This window comes from Carassius auratus, chromosome 36, assembly GCF_003368295.1.
Source record: "Carassius auratus strain Wakin chromosome 36, ASM336829v1, whole genome shotgun sequence".
Lineage (NCBI taxonomy): Eukaryota > Metazoa > Chordata > Actinopteri > Cypriniformes > Cyprinidae > Carassius > Carassius auratus.
The window spans coordinates 20,636,880-20,656,951 of NC_039278.1; the positions used below are offsets into that span (position 1 = coordinate 20,636,880).

Genomic DNA, 20,072 nt, shown 5'->3' on the forward strand with positions numbered 1-20,072 from the left:
AGCATGGGAATCCAACTCTTTAACAGTGTAAAAAACTCAGTATTCATAAAATAGCATTTCACCCCCCCCTTTAATGTTCTCATGTGTCACACGACAGTAACAATAATTCTGTGTAACATCTGAATGGCTGAAGCGGTTTCACTTTACATTGTTGCCCAAACGCAGCGCTGCGCGGAAGACTCTGCTCTTGCATTCAGCTGGCGGATGCAGTGCGTGGCTCCGCCTCACACTTTTTTTTTTCAGCTTGGTGTAATTTAGAAACGGTGCCTAAAGTGGGGGAGAACTCCCTCGCTTCGGCGATCAGCGCTCACTCAACCAGACCAGAAATGTCACGGTGCACCCGAGGGCATTTGAGCGGAGTTATCTCGCTGTAGGACATGCGCACTTAGTAGATGATGGGCGGGGAAATGTGAGATGACAGAACTGATAATGCACCAATTACAACAAAGAACCACTAGTTTCTCAACTATATGGTACACCTTTAAAGGGAACGATTCCTGATAGTAAATTACAGATTTTGTGAAGCAACAAAACAAGTGGGTATACACTTAATGGTATACACTTATACACCCGACCACACCAGTGGTACGACAGAAGACAGCATTGGTCATGTGAACTGAACACGGTCACTTACACAATGAGCACACGAATGAACATTACGGTTTCAATATTAGTCTGCTAATTCCAAGCAAGTGCGAGCAGCTATTAAAAATATGAATGCAACCCCGGGTTTTTTTTTTTTTTTTTTTTGATAATTTGCATGTCATCGTAGCCACTTATGTCCCAAAATCGAAGCACGAGCACATGTAAACACCACATCGAATTAGATAACGTCTCATGTGGTCCACCGAATCTTTAAATCTGGATGAAGAAATAAAATACATGTAAACTTGGCTATTTTTGTCACGTTCTTATAACCCTATGCATGGAAGCCATAGAGCGATAAATGCCTGCTTTTGAAGCTGCGTGCATCTGAAACACAGTTAATGTGACCTCAACCTTAGAAATAAACACCAGTGACATTGATATTTCACCGCTAAATACAGCGAACCCCTGTTGAAACGCTTACACGAGAATGCTGGTCTCGTTTAACCCTGTTCTCATGGCTTAATCGGCGTGTCCTTAATGTGATTGCATGCTCTAGCTGCGTATTGCTCAAGGTATATGAACACAGATGTATAAATGCTGCTGCAAATATGCTTAATATTCATTCCTGCAACCGATGCAAAACCATGTTAACCACCAGGCAACATACACAGCGATATGGATTAAAAAGCATTCACTTATCTTAGACGCGGATTTCAGATGTTCTGAAACAAACTGCAACAGTTCGATTTGCAAGAACCTATGCAACAGTTTGATTTGCAAGCAGCGATGCGATCAGTTAATTGCAAGCAGCAAATGCGATGGAGAGACACTGAATAATGGGAAGTTAAATAGACCGCAGGAGATAGGTGTCAAGACTGGATTGGTACACGTCAGGAACAGCTGACTGTCAGCTGATGCAAGCAAGCGTGACTCACGTGACCTGACTGAACTAACGCGATGCTCGATTAGCAGTAAGTGTTAAAATGGTGGTGAGTGGCTTCATTTGATTTGCGGAAGGGATAATGGCACTCACCATGGGATGAGGAGGAGAAATGGAGAGAATATGCCCCGGAGATCCACAGTACAAACACAGATTCTGGGTCAGCCGCCTCTGCCGTTAAGTCATTGACAGTCGAGCCATGTCCAATTGCAAGGGGTTCGGTGGCTGGTTCTGGAGTGCTGACGGACTCTGGTCGGCAGAGGGCGACTGCATATGAGTGGCGAAGCGGATGGAGAGTAGGATGAAGCATTCAAGCCCAATGGTATCCTCGTTTGCAGCGAGATGCAACCGCACTTGTGGATCCAAACCCTGACGGTAGGTGGTGATGAGTAAAGCCCTGCATTTCAGCCCGAGCCCGACGGGCCCCGACTTATTTATGCCCCTAGGGCCGGGCTTTGGGCCAATTTTCACGTTATAGCTCACATGCGGGCCAGGCCTCAGGCCTTTTTTGGGTTATCCTTCTATTTATATTTTTAGACATTAAATACAAAAATGAGAAGTTGACGTCGATGATAGAAAAACAAACATAGAAAGACATTTCATAACCTCATAACTTTCATAATCTGATAATTCAACCCGTTATAATTAAACTGACATACTGACAGTCTCACGCACGCGCGCGCACACGCTTTTCCGTCAGCGCAACCCACGATTTTACTTCACTTATATCCACTTATTGTAGTAGTAGCTATTATAGGCCTCTAAAGTAATGTAAATGTAAACAGCAAGAGACCCTGCTACCGCAACTGTCAAGACTGGCTCGCTCTGTGTTTCGTGTCCCGTCAGCAGTAGCAGCGAACGTGTCTTCAGCGCAGCGGGAAGAGTGATAGAAGAGAGGAGGACTGGGTTAAAACCTTCCACTCTGGAGGCTATTCTTTTTCTCCACGATGCTCTGTAAGAGACTGTTCTAACTTTTCATTTGACTGGACTTTATTTTCGTTTAACTGTTGGAAACTAATGGAAAAAAGAATGTTCTGTGGGGCATTTTTGAGGTAAGATAACCTGCAAGTTTGTTTTTAATTAATTTACTTTGTTTAGATTGTAGGCTATTTCTCATTTCGTTTGCGAGCGCTGTTGCGAGCCTGCCTCGGTATTTCAATTTTTTTATTTTATTTTACTCCCTGTGGTTTAATAAACAAACATTTATTAAACTGTCTGTGTGATATGCTTGAAGTGTTTTATGTTTTATATATGGATTTTATTGTAGCCAAGTAAAGTATTAGCGTTAATTTGAGAGGCTTAATTGATTAAATATGTTTTAGGCGATCGCTGTCAGCTCTGCAGTTTAACATTAATCGTCATTTTTTTTTAAATGCTCCAAACATTTTTCTAAATTAACTTGATAAAGAAATGAAAAGAAACATAACACAAAACTGACCCATTTTTTAATTGTTGCAAATAGGGCTGGCTTCCGCTGTGTAATAAAATAAATAAATAAAAACACAGGCTCGTGTCGGACTCTGATAATTCTGATAATTCTGATGAGCTGTCGGACACAGGTCGGGTTAGGGTCTGAGCGTCTCGGGCCAGGGCCGTGCTCGGGCCTAGATTTGAGGCCCGTGCAGGGCTCTAGTGATGAGGGCTTGTTCGTTCAACCCACTTACGGCTGAAAGAGTCCTGAACTTCAGAGCATAATCATTATCAGACATCTTGCCTTGTTTTAAATTATATAATTTCTCACCAATCAACGAACCCACACGGGTTTTCCAAAGACTTCTCTGAAGTGGTCTACAAAACTGGGGTAAGACTGAATGACAGGGTTATTTTGAGTCCACATAGAATCCAACTATTGAAGAGCTTTACCTTGCAGTTGGAAGATCAGAAACGCCACTTTGGATCTTTTGGTGGGGTATAAGTGCGGCTGCATCTCCAGGACCACCAAACATTGGAGAAGCAATCCCCTGCATTCCTCCGCCGAGCCAGAGAAGGGCGCTGGTTTGGCCATGGGACTGGTATGTACCGCCGGCGAAGAAGTGGTGAAGTTGTTACCAGAAGTGTCCGTAGGTAGTGGAGGTGATGGAGTGGCAGTGAGAGTTCACCGTTAGGCATCGACGAGGTCCTGGAAGGGGTCTGGTTGGCTCATGCTTGTCTTGGTCCGGTCTTCTGTTACAGGACAGAAGGGTCAGAGACAAGAGATGGCAGGTAATGGTTTTATTTACACAATCATATTTAAGATGAATGGCTACTGGGATACTGGGAAAGGGATACTGTCCTTGGAGTTGAGCTGAATGGTGATCCGAAAGGCGATGGTGGAGATGGTGATGAAGACAAGGGAAACACACATTCACGGTAGAGACAGGAGGGAACTTGGAGACGTTAGAGACAGGTAAGTACAATGCTAGGAGTTCTTGAAGTCAGCAGGTAGGGGAGTCCTATGTGCAAACGAGACCGGACATTGGTGAAGAGTGAGTGAGTTTTATGAGAATTATTTTTTGGATTGGTGTTAGAGTTCACATCGACAAATTCATGTCTCCAAAACTAAAGATATGATGATAAAATGTTACAATTCTGTTGAAAATCCATCTAAAGTAATTATTGCTGGCAAAGAAGCTGAGAATGTTCATTCAAGATTCAAGATCTTTATTCAAGATCTTTATATGTACTACAGTACAATGAAATTCTTCCTTTGCTCACTCCTCTCGAGAATGACAGGGTGTAATGGGAACCTATATGACTTACACACGCAAATCAAAGTCTATAAAAAATATAGAAAATACAATAAACGAAGTAAAAATATAAATAATAAGAGCTTAAAAAATAAAGAGATGAAAGAAAGGAAAAGAGAACCCATATGTTAATTAAAATAAGAAAAGTCAATAAAAAAAAATCTTCACAGAATAAATGTGCAGTGCAAGAAGCAAAATAGTAAAGTGTCATGTGGTGATAAAGTGTCATGTGGTGATAAAGTGTCATGTGGTGATAAAGTGTCACTTTAAAGACTAGTGTTTAAATTGTCAGTCAGATGTGTTATGAGTTTATGATGGTCCAGCAGGTAAAGTGCAGAGTGCCATTAAACAGGCTGAGTTCATCCTGATGATACAGGTGGAAGCGGCAGTGGGACTATTTATAAGTCTAATGGCCTGGGGGTACAAACCACTGATGCGCGGGTCAATGTACAGCCCGCCCGCAACTCGGGCCGCGAAAAAAGAAAAAGAAAATATTGTATCCGACCCGCTTTCTGACCGCATTTTTTAGAAGTAGTAAATGCGTTGCCCCTTTATATTAATTTAATTACTTAAATAGGCAATAGCCTACAGGATTAAAAGCATTATGACTGCACACATAAGGCTTGCCACAGAGAACCGGTTAAAGTAATGATTATCAATGTGTCTAAATTAGCAAGGAGACATTTAATTGTTTAGTGATAAACTGCTGTTTTCTGTGTCATTGAAAAGATGAAGTTAGCTGCTAAGATGAAGGTCTCGCCATGAATGCCAGAGAGAAATGCACATTTCATACGAATTTCATAATCATAGAGTAGGCTATTTATTTTGGTATGAATATTTTCATTTAAAAGTAGACATTTCAAGCTTTCTGTAATATATTGCCTATATTTATTTTTAAACCCACCGACTAAAAGATTAAGACACTACCTTACGCAAAATATCACCCAAAGTTTCTACAGCTTTTTTCTATTTCAGAATCTGGAAAAATGACTGGGACTACCTTAGGCCTACTACTGGTAGAGCGATATGAATGTGTGTGATGTACCGTGTATGGCATGATAAATGCTCGTCACTTCTGCTGCCCAAACTTTGTCAGCCTGTGGGTCATTTGGTTTATTTAAAAACAATTGCACTGATTTGCATGTTTCTTGATGATGTGCTTTTTTTCTGTGGTACTCACATGCACCATGTCGCTCATGTCGTATTCTCCACCATGTCCCACATTAAAACTGCTTTTGCATAAAAGCTCTGCTTCGCCATCTGCAGGTCTTAACCATGAGTATGTTGCGGTCCATTCGCTATTAAAAGTGCACCCTCTCTTTTCGTGGCCACGTCTGCTTAACCTGATCGAACAGCATGCGTTCTCCAATTTAAGATTGTCTTTGTCTATCTTGGGTGATTCATCCCACACTTTGTATTCAGATTTGGAACTGCTCCCCTCAGGCAGGTGATACAGAGCGCCCAAGTGGAGTTCTGTGAAAGCTTCTAGGTCTTTTGTTTCAAATGCAGTCTTGAGTGTAAATACTTATCTGAAATATAAAGGTATACCGTTGTTTTTTAAATAGTGTATGAAGAACTATGTAGTGTACTGTAAATGCTCGAGGTTGTTTATGGTTGATTATTATGGCCTGTAAAGGGACAAATAAAGACATTACAACAACTACAACAACAATCTTATAAAACTATGACCAAGTTTAGTGCTTCCTTTTCAGTTTGTCTTTCTTGAGTTGCCTCTACATTTGATCAGCTTGAAGGACCAGGTTGCTCTTTATGGTCCATTTAAAAATGCTGGACTGAGTTTGTGGATACAATAATGTTGCAAACCTGTAGAGAGAATCTGACTCTAATGTTTGAGTTTCTCTTTCACTTTTATGTTCTTGACCAAATCTCTGAGCCTCATATTGCACCAGGATGACTGTACTGTTAATCATTGTGATGCCTTCTTTCAACGTACTTTTGTGTGAAAATTTTGAATCCGATGCAAATGATGTATGGGTATATCTTTCAAATTTTCTTAACCGTAAAAGCAGCCACACATTAAAGCAATTTCTCTCTTTGTACCTCCTGTCAACAGTTCCACATAACAACATAAATCCAGCATCCTTTTGTTTTTCCATATCTCCAGACCAGAATTTATACTTATACAATAATTGCGATTAAGTAGAAATAAATGAGCAGAATCAGATTCATAACAGCTGAGTCTTTATTTTTTTGAATTCAAGAGAAAATATAATTCATAAACAACAATACTCCTTCAAAGGAACATCACTAACAGTAGAATTAAATGAAAATACAGAAAAGAATAGAATAGAAAATCTGAATAGCTGCTATTTTGATCACTATAAGGCTGTAGTTTACTAAAGGTTTGCATGTAGAAAACATGTGCATTTAAATTAAGTGCATTTATCAATCCAAAAAGTCATGTCAGAACCGGTAACTACTGTAGTATCAGCACATCAATACAACAAAAGCATTATTATCACACACAAAGGCTGGATACATGATGATGTTTACAGAATTATTCTTAGTAAAGAACCTGCACGAAAAACAAATATATAAACATGCATCAACAAAATAGACAGAGTATACATAGAATTCAATAGGAGGTGCATCAGATTTAAAACCACTGTGTACACATTTTATAAAAATGTGTATATATGAACAATATCACACTCCTAGTTGTGGATATCACTCTACAGTATATCAGTTTAGCCGTAAACACAAGGCCGCAGTTATTCAGCCATGTTTATATAGAGCAAAATCTCAAGGCTATGAGTTTGATTTTGCATTTATAAAACATTTGACGGTACAAACTCTGTACTGTACAGTGTCATCATGTCTTCAGTCTCTTTGTCCTGATCCTTGATTCTGGAGCTTGTATTTTATCAACAGTATGTATAACATAATGGTTGTAATTTTGTAACCATCTATCAACAGCTTGCATTGACATTTGCCTCTTCTCAGCCTGAGAGAGCTCTGAAAATATGACATTAAAATGTTAATGTGAGTTCAGAACAAAGATGCATTTTAGATGTGCCAACTATTATGTTAAACAATGCTTCAATGATTTCTCTGTGGGACACAAACACTCAGTTTCATCTACTCCATTAGAATGACTTACCAAATGATGATTTTATGTCTTGCAAACTTTCCTGAACACCATCTATGATTATACTTTCCCATCTGTTGAACTCTCTCTGCAGAAGTGCTGTAATCGGCTCAGGAACTGAAAGACATGTCATCACTGCTCACACCACAGAATAATTCTCACCACAAACTGATGGAAATCCTGAATATCCACTTTTGGTTTTAATGTTTTTTTTTTTTTTTTTGTGTAGTTATTTTAAAACATAATTAAAAAATCTCACTTACTGTTGTCCTCAAGTGGAATAATCACTTCTTTTAGGGCATGAGGAGGTTTATTCTGAACTACAAATGAAAAATAGAGTTGAACATTTTAATCTATACAAATGAGAGAACATGAAAGTGAGTGAAAACTTACAGTTAAGAGGATTATTCATACTGCCACATTCATCACAGTTTAGACATTCTTCCATGACATCCATGCATAACTTTTCTATCTTCCTTTTTATCTCTTCAGTTTTTCTCTCAAACCCTTCATCCAGATACTGACAGACATCCTTCAGTCTGATCTCCATGTTCAGATCCTCCTGTTTGTCAGTTTTCGGACAGCTTTTCTCATCACGGTTTTTCCTCTTGTTGAAGCAAAACAGACTGTTTTCTGCTGCCATCTCATCAATCTTCTGCAGCAGCTCTGTGACTTGATCTCGATTGTTCTTGTCTGTGTTGTCAAAGACGTGATATCTGTTTCCACATTTCTCAATCAGCCACTGAAGAGCTTCACCTTCACTCTCAATGTGCTGCTCGATTGAGATATCTTTAAATCTGTCACCCCAGGTAAACAGAACTATAGTGTGTCTCCAGACGTCATCTCCCAGGATTGACATATTTTGCTCAGTGATCCTCTTTTGTTCTTCCTGAAATGATGTATCTGCTGGGATCACGAGCAGCATGGAATGAGGGAACTTCTTACACTCTAAAACACTTCCTAAGATCGCAGATCTAATGAAATCTGGGTTGAGTTCCGATGCAAAGTACTTCCACCAGCCTGGAGTGTCCAAAACCGTCATCTTCCTTCCATCTACATCTCCAAATCCTCTCTTACCCTCTCCGGTTCTTCCTCCTGTGGCAAATTCATCCCGGTTCAAGATGGTGTTTCCAGCTGAACTCTTTCCACCCAGAACCCATCCCAGCAAGACAACTCTGATCTCCTGTAGATGATGCACATACGCTGAAATAAAAGGACAGTTGAGATGAGAAACTAAAAGATCCTATTTGCATGTTTACCCCTACCATTCAAAGCCAGTTCTTGAACATTGGGCCAATTTTTAGAGTAAAGGATTTATTTATTTTTTACTTAAAGTAGGTAACAATTATAGAACCCTGAAAACACACGTCTGCATCAGTTATTTTTTACAGTGTTTGCTCATCTGCAATACAGATGTTCCCTTTCAGTCGGTCACTCTCAATGTCACGTCAGTGACCGACGAATTTGGATATCGCTTCAATAGAGCCAATGCATGCAATTATTGATGTGAGAGAGAGCATATATCCTATTCTAAGAAAATTACTTTACATTTTTATTTTTATTATTATCAAGAAGCATGTGCAAATTAACAACTCTGTAGGACAGGGGTCTCCAAACTAGATCCTGGAGGGCCAATGCCCTGAAAAGTTTAGCTCCAACTGGCTGTAACACACATATCTGGAAGTTTCTAGTGTGTCTAGTAAGAGTTTGATTAGCTGGTTCAAGTGTGTATAATTAGGGAGCTAAACTCTAAAGGACACTGGTTCTCTTGGACTGAGTGTGGAGCTGTAGGGTCAAATTATGTACTTTATTTAAATTTTATTTACTTTAAAAATGCTGCTGTTTGCTGACATTATGTCTTTGCTCAAAGATTTAAATGACTAATGCCTTGGCACAGCACACACACACGCTAAGTTCTGGATATGACGCATGCACGCGGTTAAGGCTAGAAGGTATACGTTGGCTCTACTGGGCATGCGCAGTTGAATACAGCAAAATTTTTCAAGAGTAATTTCACCCACAATAATACATGATACACGTTCTATGATTTGTATGTATTTAAAAGGCAATAATTTTAGTTTAATCTCACTAAAAATGTTGTGTTAAAAAACAACAACAAGTAACCCAACTATAGGTTAACATAGCACTAGGGCTGGGTATTGTTCAAAATCTTTCGATCCGGTGCCAATTTCGATACCTCAGTTTCTATACCGGTTCCTAACGATACTTTTTTCGATACCATATGTTTTGAAATCCATTTCAACATCAGCACAAATACACTAAACACAAAACTTTTATTTTTCACCTTAATTAAAACAAATTCTGGTAACACTTCACACTTAACATTATTAATACAACAGGTTGTGCTTTTTGGATAGGGGTGTGCTATTCAGCGGCGGACTGGGACCAAAAAGTTGCCCAGGCTTTCTGGCCCACAGCAGCCCACCCCATCATAACGCAAACACCCCTGTTTTTATGTCATTTATTAATTTTATATTTAAGTAAACAGTTAGGGGATTTTAACCAATAGGGCAACTGATCCTCCGTTGAAAAAAACAAAACAACAGCTGTTCATTTAGCGACTTCTAGTGAGTGATACATGCTCATCAAGACACAAACATTCTCCTAGAACTCACACTTTGCATTCAGTTAGCAGATCCATGCGAATCATGCATGAAATAGACTCAAACAATAGCTTTATGTGCTTTACAGATGAACTTGAAGTCTTTATTCATTCGAGATGTTCAATAATAGCTAATCTTTGACTCTGTAATGCAAGTTCATGATCAGATTAGTGAACCCATAATTCTTTTGAGTCAATGTTTTAAAATAATCATTTATTTTGTTTAAATGAAACCAGTGTGGAAACCAGTGTTTCACAAATAGATCTGAGGTGCAGGGCTCGCAAAATCGTTAGCCCCAACTCCTGGTGCTATTGTGTTTTCCAGTCCGATGGGCTATCGTGAATAGTGATGTAAAATTCCTAACTTCACTTGCTTCGCGTTGTTCACTCGCTTGAAGGGGTGAAACGGATCATATCCGATCATTTGCATTTGTTTCTAAATATTGCTGATTCAAGCGTTTTAAACAATTCGCGCGTGTTCGGAGCTTGCGCTCACTCATTCAAAGCACGGGCTGTGAGCAGCATTTCAGACAATGCGTGTACAGAGAATGAATTCATCTTTCGAGTATCGAAATTCGCTGTACCGGAAAAATCTGTCTCTCTCTCTCTCTCTCTCTGTTTTTTAGATGACGTGAAAGGGGGCGTTTCAATATACGCAATAGAGTAAACCAAACTAAACAGGGAGGGAGGGCAAAACACTCATCCAAACAAATGCATCATTAACACCGGCTTTGGTTGCAATACTATTATTGCATATGTTGCACATTGCTGACTCGGCATGACTTTAATAAAGTGTAGCTGGAAACGTTTTGAGAAAAAACAACTACAGTTGTGTTGTGTGACTGCGAGTTTTTTCTGAAATCCTCCCCATCCCGTCCCGTCACGTCATGTTGTGGTGGACAGCCAATCACGGCGAATTTGGGTCTTATCATGCACGTATGCTACAAGCTCACACAGACACAGCCGCTTAGCAAAAAAAGAAAAAAAAAAAGAAAAAAAAAAGAAAAACGGCCGCTTGGGTTTTGGAACCGAAATTTGGCACTGAAAGATAAATAATTTTCCGATACTCATAGTATCAAAGTTTTTTGTTCGATACCATAAAGGCATCGAAGTTCGGTACCCAGCCCTACATAGCACCTCCCCAACTGTGGCTTACTTTAACCCAATGATGCGAAACCAGGCTCCTCTACCTGCAGGGGGGCTTAGTCCTGTAGCCTCTGCCACGATCTGGGGCTCATTCTGACAGTCAGATGAGAACCACTTCCAGAAGTAGTGTGGGTGGTTTGAGGATTATAGTGGTGGCACACCATGCAAGGAACCAACACTCTGGGCACCATTGCTCCTCTTGCTCCTCCGATCCAGTTGAGCAACCCATGGAATGTGCTAGGCCATCTTCAAAGAGTGTACCAGCAGTATCCAGTAGACCTCCTCCCAATCAGATTTCAATCTCAGCATAGGAGGGAGAGCTGTCGGATGAAGATTCGGCCGTGCTGCACCCTCCAGGATGGTGGTAAAGCCTGAATCAGATCTGGAGATGGCAGCTATGCTTTCCCAGGCCGCAGAGAGGGTAGAGCTCAAGTGGAAATCCTCCACCACATCCCGAGCCCTCGAGGCTGGAAGATTGGTTTCTCGGGGTGGCTCACGCTGGTTCTCAGCATCTTGCCCCAGTGCCTTTCTTCCTGGAAGTGCATGATGAGCTTACCAAGTGGTGGACAGCCAGAAACTGGCTGGTGGGCTCCTCCTCCCTCACCACCCTCGTCTGCAGTGCAGCGAAGGGGTATTTGGTGATCCCGCTGGTGGAGCAGGTGGTAACAATGCAATTGTGTCCTAAGTCCAACTCCTCCTGGCATGGAGACCCAGTGCTTTCTTCTGTAGGCATTTGTCTAGTTTAATCGGCAGTGCCTATGTGGGTTGATGGAAGCTGCTTCTGTCTTACAAGCTATGATGTTACAGCAGGTGCACCAGGCCAAGGCACTGAAGGACCTGCACATGGGTGGTCACAAACCATAAGTTCTGAAAATAACTCTGAACCATCACTTACCTCACACTCCAAGTGACAAAGATCAAGAGTTCTCTGGGTCATGCGACACCACTCTTGTGGTCCAGGAGCACCATCTCTGGCTGTGTCTGGGAGACATGAGGGACACAGACAAGGTTTGGTTCCTCAATACCCTTCTGCCCTAGACCGGCCTCTTCAGCGACGCGGTCGAGACCTTTGCCCAGCGGTTCTCGACTGCCCAGGCACAGACAGAGACGATCAGACACATCCTCCCGAGGCCCCTGCAATCTGCCCCCACTCCTGCACTGCAGCAGCCTCCAGTAAAGCAGCGCCGTGGAAACGGGAAACAGGCAGGCTGTCCCACTTGTCCAGACCCCTGCGAAACTTGGCGGCAAACGGAAAAGCAAGAGGCCTTGAGACAGGAGACCCAGAGATGGAGGGATCTGCTCTTTGGGGGATGGCAAAACACACCACTCCCTCCCCCTGAGGAGGGCCGGGTGGAGAATCTTTTGTTTCCTTTTATCCCGCCATTGGCCTCACGGCCACACTCCGGCCTGCTCACAGAATACCCAAGTTGGGTCCCTGTATTCCACCTCGGTGCCCTCTGCGGGTATGGCTGTGGTTCTACTAGTCCTGCTTGTAAAGTTTCTAAGTGCCTGGTCAGAGCTACTCAGCCCATCTTGCAGGCTTCTGCAGACCATCAGCATCAGCTATGCAATTCAGTTCACCCGGTATTCCCCCAAGTACAGCGGTGTCCGCTTCACTAAAGAAAAAGTAGCTGATGCCCCTGTCCTATGGGCAGAGATGAGCTGTCGAAGAACGCAATAGAGCTGGTCCCTCCAGCCAATATGAGGACGGGTTTTACAGCCCTTTCTTCATTATACCCAAGAAAGGCAGTGGGTTACGGCCAATCTTGGATTGGGGAGTTTTGAACAGGGCCGCTCATCAGCTACCTTTCAAGATGTTGATGCAGAAATGCATCTTAGTTCGTCCACGAGATTGGTTTGCAGTGATCAATCTGAAGGACGCATACTTCCATGTGTCGATCCTTTCACACCACATAACTTTTCTGCAGTTTGCATTCGAAGGATGGGCATATCAGTACAAGGTCTTGCCCTTCAGCCTGTCCCTCCCCGTGTCTTCACAGAGGTGGCTCTTATTCCCCTCAGAGAGCAGGGTGTTTGCATTCTAGCACAGTCTCAAGATCAGTTGTGCGAGCACAGGGACCTGGTGCTCCGGCACCACAGCCTGTTGGGCCTTCGGGTCAACAAGGAAAAGAGCAAAATCTCCCCGATGCAGAGGATCTCTTTTCTCGGTATGGAGTTGAATTCATTCAAACACACAGCATGCCTCACTGAGGAACATGCACGGTCAGTGCTTGCCAGCTTGCATGTGTTCAAGGGCAGGACAGTGGTCCCACTGAAACTTTTTCAGAGGCTCATAGGGCATATGGTTGCCGCAGTGGCACTTACACCAGTCTGCCTGTTACATATGATTTTGTGTTCCTCCGGGCAGGGGTGCCCCTAGAGCAGGTCTCCAGGCATACTGTGGTTTACACAGATGACTCCACCACCGGCTGGTGCAGACTCAGGAGTTTGGACGGGCCCTCAGCTGCACAGGCACATCAATGGCTTGGAGTTGTTAGCAGTGTGACTTGCCTTGAACCATTTCAGAGGTCATTTACGAGGCAAGAACATGCTGGTCTGAATGGACAACACAGTGACCATTGCGTACATTAACCAACAAGGTGGATTGCACTCCCATCGCATGTCACAACTTGCCTGCCACCTCCTCCTTTGGTTTTGAGGTCACTTTGTGCTGTTCACATTCCAGGCCTGCTCAACCGTGCAGCCAACAAGCTGTCTCGAGCAATGCTCCCAGGACAATGGCGACTCCATCCCCTGACAAACCAGCTGATTTGGCGTTACGAAGCCGCTCAGGTATACCTGATTGCTTCTCCAAAAAGATCTCACTTACATTTGTTCTATGAATGTGGGAACATTTGGCAAAGGATGCAATATAACACAGCTGCCGCGGCAAGTCTTAGAAAGTGTTCAAGGTTATTACAGAGTTACAGAGTTTTGAGGTCCTATGATTAAAACCTCAGTTTTTTTCAGAATGTAGCAGCAAGAAGTTACTTGTCATTCAGTTTTTTATATCGACTATGCATTCCGGTAGCTTTTCAAATTGGTATGTTTCTCCAAGCTTCACAGAAATATGGAGCTGAGTATCATCAGCACTGAAAGCTAACACCGATGATGATATCTCCCAGGTGTAACATGTAAAGTGTGAAGAGTAACGGCCCTAATACTGAGCCTTGAGGTACTCCATGCTGTATTTGTGATCGATATGATACCTCATCATTCACTGCTTCGAATTGATGGCAGTCATATAAGTATGATTTAAACTATGCTAATGCACTTCCATTGATGCCAACAAAGTGTTCTAGTCTATGCAAAAAACTTTTGTGGTCAATAGTGTCAAATGCAGCACTGAGATCCAATAGCACTAATAGAGAGATACAACCACGATCAGATGATAAAAGCAGTTCATTTGTAACTCTAAGGAGAGCAGTCTCAGTACTATGATATGGTCTAAATCTTGACTTAAAATCCTCACATATACCATTTTTTCTCTAAGAAGAAATATAATTGTGAGGATACAACCTTTTCTAGTATCTTGGAGAGAAAAGGGAGATTCAAGATCGGTCTATAATTAACTAGTTCTTTGAGGTCATTTTGTGTTTTATTTATGAGAGGCTTAATAACAGCTTGTTTGAAGGTTTTGGGGAAATATTCTAATGACAGTGAGGAATTAATAATAGTCAGAAGAGGATCTATGACTTCTGGAAGCACCTCTTTTAGGAGCTTAGATGGAATAGAGTGTATACAATTCTTCCTCTCCTATAGTAGATAATGAGTGGAACTGTTCCTCGGGGGATATATAGTGCACTGTCCGATTAGATACTGCAGCTGATGGCTGCATGGTTACAATTTTATCTCTAATAGTGTCGATCTTAGAAGTAAAGTAGTTCATAAAGTCATTATTGCTGTGATGTTTGGAAATTTTTCGTTAATTTAGCCACTATATTGAATAAATACCTGGGGTTATGTTTGTTTTCTTCTAAAAGAGACAAAAGTAATTAGATCTAGCAGTTTTTAATGCTTTTCTGTAGGATAGGTTTCATTCCCATCAAGCAATACAAAATACCTTTAGTTTTGTTTTCCTCCAGCTGTGCTCCATTTTCCGGGCTGCTGTCTTTAGGGTGTGAGTATGCTCATTATACCACAGTGTCCAACTTAACCTTCCTTAACCTTCCTTAAGTGTAAAGGAGCAACTGTATTTAAAATTATACAAAAAGAGAGAGTCCATATTTTCTGTCACATCATCAAGTTGTTCTGCGGATTTGGATATGCTTAGGAATTTGGATACTACATTCAGTTGAGCTAAAGTTCTTTCATTGAAAACTCTGCTCCTACTTGCACTGGCCTCCATCAAGAGGGTAGGGGACCTGCACACATTTTTGGTCAATGATTCATGCCTAGAGTCTGGGCAGACTCCCAGATAAGGCTATGTACCCAAAGTTCCCACTACACATTAAACAGGTTACATTAAACAGGTTGGCAAAGCGTTAGCACTTGTTAGCTTGTCATTAGCGTTTCTTTCAAACCTATCACTGTTTTCTTTTCTCCTCTCCTCTCTCTCGCTCCAGATTTTCACAAGTTCATCAAACAACCGCAGTAAGAAAATTTCACAGTCACAATCTGACTTTGCTGCAGCCTGGAATTAAACTACTGGTTTCGTCTGGTCAGAGGAGAACTGGCCCCCCAACTGAGCCTGGTTTCTCCCAAGGTTTTTTCTCCATTCTGTTACCGATGGAGTTTCGGTTCCTTGTCACTGTCGCCTCTGGCTTGCTTAGTTGGGGTCACTTCATCTACAGCGATATCGTTGACTTGATTGCAAATAAATTCACAGACACTTTTTAACTGAACAGAGATGACATCACTGAATTCAATGATGAACTGCCTTTAACTATCATTTGGCATAATTGACACACTGTTTTCCTAATGAATGTTGTTCAGTTGTTTTGACGCAATGTATTTTGTTTAAAGTGTTATATAAATAATGGTGACTTGACTTCCCTTACGAAAAAGAAGTTTATTCAAGTGTGCTGTTAGTATACTTCTTTTAAACTAAAAATAGGCTTCTTTTAAACTAAAAATAGGCTTCTTTTTTATTATGTACTTCTAAAAAATGCTCTATATGTACTTCTCAGAAAGATACTTAAAATTACGTTTAAGTATACTTGACTTACACTTACAAAAAGTCTAAATATATTTGAGCTATACTCCTAGAATCTGTGTTTTCATTGTTTTATGATAGAGGGTGCTAGTATGCATCTTCTGTACAAAATTTTCAAAAATACACAAGTGAAGAAGACAAAGAAACACCACCCAGCAGGCACAGTGCATCAATGTGACGTCAGGAAGACGTTGGACTCCAACTAATCCAACATCAGTCAGACGTGATATTTTGGTTGAAAATTAAAGTCGGTTGACGTCTAAACCCAACTTTGTGTGACGTCAAACTCCGACATCAGACAGATGTTGAATTTTGGTTGGAATAAGCACCACACTGCAACAATGGGGGAAATGCATGGCAGCACATTAAATATCTCAAGATATCAGCAGAGGAGGATTAAACAACTCCACAACAGCATAACCAGCTTCACGTATTACTAACCAGACTGACTTTATGTTAGACATCTACAAAAGCTCTTATTGAAAATTAACAGGGGTTTATCTCTAATGTGTTTAATTTCCATAACATATAACAGTTAAACACCATAACAGTGATTAGTGTTTCCATTAGTTGAGCTCTTAACACTTATTATATGTTTTGGCTATTGTGGCTGCTGTGACAGTATGTTTGTCGAGGACATTTGCAGCATCAAAGAAAGCTAAAGTGACATGAGATCAAGTGATGGTTGTTACCTGTTAATGGTTTTATAATCATCATGAAATAACCTGATTTGCTGATGTTTTTTAATCTAACAATTATGTTGTTCCATTAGTACATTCATAGTACAAACCCTGCGTTTCTGCCACATGAGATCCAGAAGTATTATAACAATCGGTTAAAATCTTTTAACAAACATGAGCTCAAAAACCTTAGCCTACGCTGACACACACATACATCAACAATCAGCGTATGAATCTCAACAATGGTGACATGCTTCATGCAGCAATGCATGCTGGGAGCCATGTGTTTTATACTATAGTGGCTCCCAGCATGCATTGCTGCATGGAGCATGTCACCATTTGTTACGACCTGATTTTCCTGCTGTGTGTGTGTGTGTACTTTCTCCTCCCTCTTACTCTATCTGGTTTCTGATAGGATGCCTACTGATTGGGTGTACGATCGCCATTGGTGGTGGAGACAAGGCGGGGACTTTAAAAAGGACGCTGCCGGCATTCAACGGGGAGCTCATTATTGGTTCGGACGCGGTTGGGTTGAGAGCTCCTGGATCCCTTCTCCGGCCGATGATCAAATTTGTCACTTTTGAGTAGCAAGTAAATGCTAGTGATCACGTTCTTGCCTTTTCAACCTTGTGTGTTTAGAACGTGGAGCAAAGGGGTGTCCTGCCGATTTGTTTTGGCTATCTTGTTTGGGTTCTGTTTTGTGTTAGGAAGTTAGGGAAGTAAGATGTATTTTACTTTTATTACTTGAGGTTAGTTATTACTCTTTTCCTTTCTAGATTTGTTTTGTTTGTTATTTTGGCCTTTGGGACACCCTGGAGAGATGCTCTTTGTTTCACTTGTTAACTTTTAATAAATCTAATAACTTATACTGATTATACTTGTACCTGTTTGATTATCGACCGGAGTGTCTCGTTCTTGGGATTCCATCACCACAACCCAGTCTTATTACGCCCTATTTAGAGTTTTCTACTACCCTTAGGCGCAGGGCGTAATAATTGGGGGCTCATCCAATTCTATTGACTTGTTTTTGTTTGTTATTCGTTCGATGCGAATTAAGGGGTTTGCGGCTCTGCTGGTAAGTACAATCTATATTCTATATTTTGACTGGCAGTTTTTTCATGGGTGGTGGGGAAGTGTAAGGCTGGTTTATATGGAGTTTAGTATAGAAGCATTTAAGCAGGATCCTTCGCGTGAGCTCTTGGAGTCCTGTCGAAAGACTGACTTGTATTTGGTCGCTGACTTTTATAGTGTTCCGGTTATAAAAACTGCTAGGAAGCAAGTTGTACGAGACGTAATTGAGGCGGCGTTAATACAGCAGGGTATTTTACAGCCTAGACCGAACGTTGAGGTAGGAATGAATGCAGCGACAGGGGATGAAGTTAATACTGAAGCTCCAGAGTCCGATCCAATGCTGCGTTCACTTAGCGGCGTAAACACTGAGGATTTGAGGCTGGCTATTCAGTTAAAGCAATTAGATCTAGAGATTAAACGTCAGGAACATACTACTCAGCTGTTGCGTTTTAGGCAATGCGAGTTAGAGACGCAAGCTGGCAGTCGTTCGTTGGGGCTAGTGAAAACTCAGATGCCACTTTCTACTCCTCCCAATGTTGGTAATTCTCCACCTTCGGCGCCTTTGTTTGGGGCTTCTAACTTAGATGATTTTGATGTTAGTCGTCATCTCACTTTGGTGCCCGCATTTCGGGATAATGAGGTGGACTCGTACTTTGGCGCATTTGAGCGTATAGCTGTTGCGTTGCGCTGGCCGAGAGAGGCTTGGCCTCTCATGATACAGTGCAAGTTAAGCGGAAAAGCCCAGGAGATTTGCTCCACTCTGTCTGTTAGTGACACCTTGGATTATGATAAATTGAAGGATGCTGTGTTAAAGGCTTATGAACTAGTGCCAGAAGCCTATAGGCAAAAGTTTCGCTCACATGTTAAAATTGCCAGTCAAACTTACGTGGAGTACGCTCGGGAGAAGAGCGTGCTTTTTGATAGATGGTGTAGTTCTAGCAGAGTCGCTAACTTAGAACAACTTCGTGAGTTGATGTTGATTGAGGATTTTAAAACCTCTTTGCCGGACAAAATTGTTGTTTATTTAAACGAAAAGAAAGTTTGTACCCTTGCTGAAGCTGCCGTTTGTGCAGACGCATTTTCGTTGACTCACAAAAATCTGTTTGCTGCACGTCGTGAGACATATTCTTCTATGCCTTTGGAGAAGAGCGTTAAAGTTTCGAAATTCCCTAAGCCAGTTTTACCTGTCGAAACTCGTGAATGCTTTTACTGCCATGAGCCTAACCACTTGATTGCGACGTGTCCATCATTGAAAAAGAAAAACAAGGGGAAGTCAACTAAAAGTGTCGGTTTTGTCCATAAGATCGGTGGCCAACTTAATTCGTATATTGATGCAGCGTTTGATCCTTTTGTGTGTGAGGGAATGATTTCTCTTAGTGGATCTGAAGAAGATTTGGTTCCTGCAACCATGTTGCGTGATACAGGGTCTAATCAATCGTTCGTGTTAGCTAGGGCGCTGCCATTTTCTGAGAAAAGTTACTGTGGTTCTGATGTTCTTATTCAAGGAATTGAATTGGGTGTGTTAAAGGTACCGTTGCATAACGTGTACATTCGATCCGGGTTAGTAACAGGCTTTGTAAAGTTGGCAGTACGTCATGAGTTACCTGTAAGTGGTGTTGCATTAATTGTAGGTAACGATTTAGCCGGGGAAAAGGTACTCCCAATCCCCGAAGTTATTGAAAATCCTGTGTTGGATCCTGTTATTTCCGGTGAGTTAGCATCAGAATTTCCTTCGGTTTTTACGGCGTGTGTAGTTACACGCGCTCAAGCGCGTAAGTTTGATGATTCGATTTGTCTTTCGGATACCTTCATGGCCGCAGAGGGTAGAGCGAAAACTGAGTGTTCTGTGGTAACAGCTGAGCTGCCCAACTTTGAGGCGCTGTCTAGGAGAAATGGTGCTGGAATGGAGTCGGCTGAGTTGTCGCTGTCCGCTGACAAGGTTCTGATCTCTGCTGAACAGCAGAAAGACCCTTCTTTATTGTGCTGCAGGAAAAGGGCGCTTACTCTTACAGACATTGAAGGTAAATCAGTGGG

At 41.7% G+C, this 20,072-nt stretch overlaps 1 protein-coding gene across 1 annotated transcript in view; it reads right to left on the reverse strand.

Annotated features, from left to right (window-relative positions):
* Positions 1–6,462: 6,462 nt before the first annotated feature.
* The window catches only part of LOC113055593 (GTPase IMAP family member 8-like), a 28,735-nt gene continuing 15,125 nt past the window's right edge, over positions 6,463–20,072 (reverse strand). Inside the window, exons 4-7 of the mRNA XM_026222004.1 lie at positions 7,757–8,566; positions 7,627–7,683; positions 7,376–7,480; positions 6,463–7,230 (exon numbers count right to left, since the gene is read on the reverse strand). Coding sequence (XP_026077789.1) covers positions 7,088–7,230; positions 7,376–7,480; positions 7,627–7,683; positions 7,757–8,566 — 1,115 coding nt within the window. The 3' untranslated portion in view covers positions 6,463–7,087. The remainder of the gene's footprint in view (positions 7,231–7,375; positions 7,481–7,626; positions 7,684–7,756; positions 8,567–20,072) is intronic.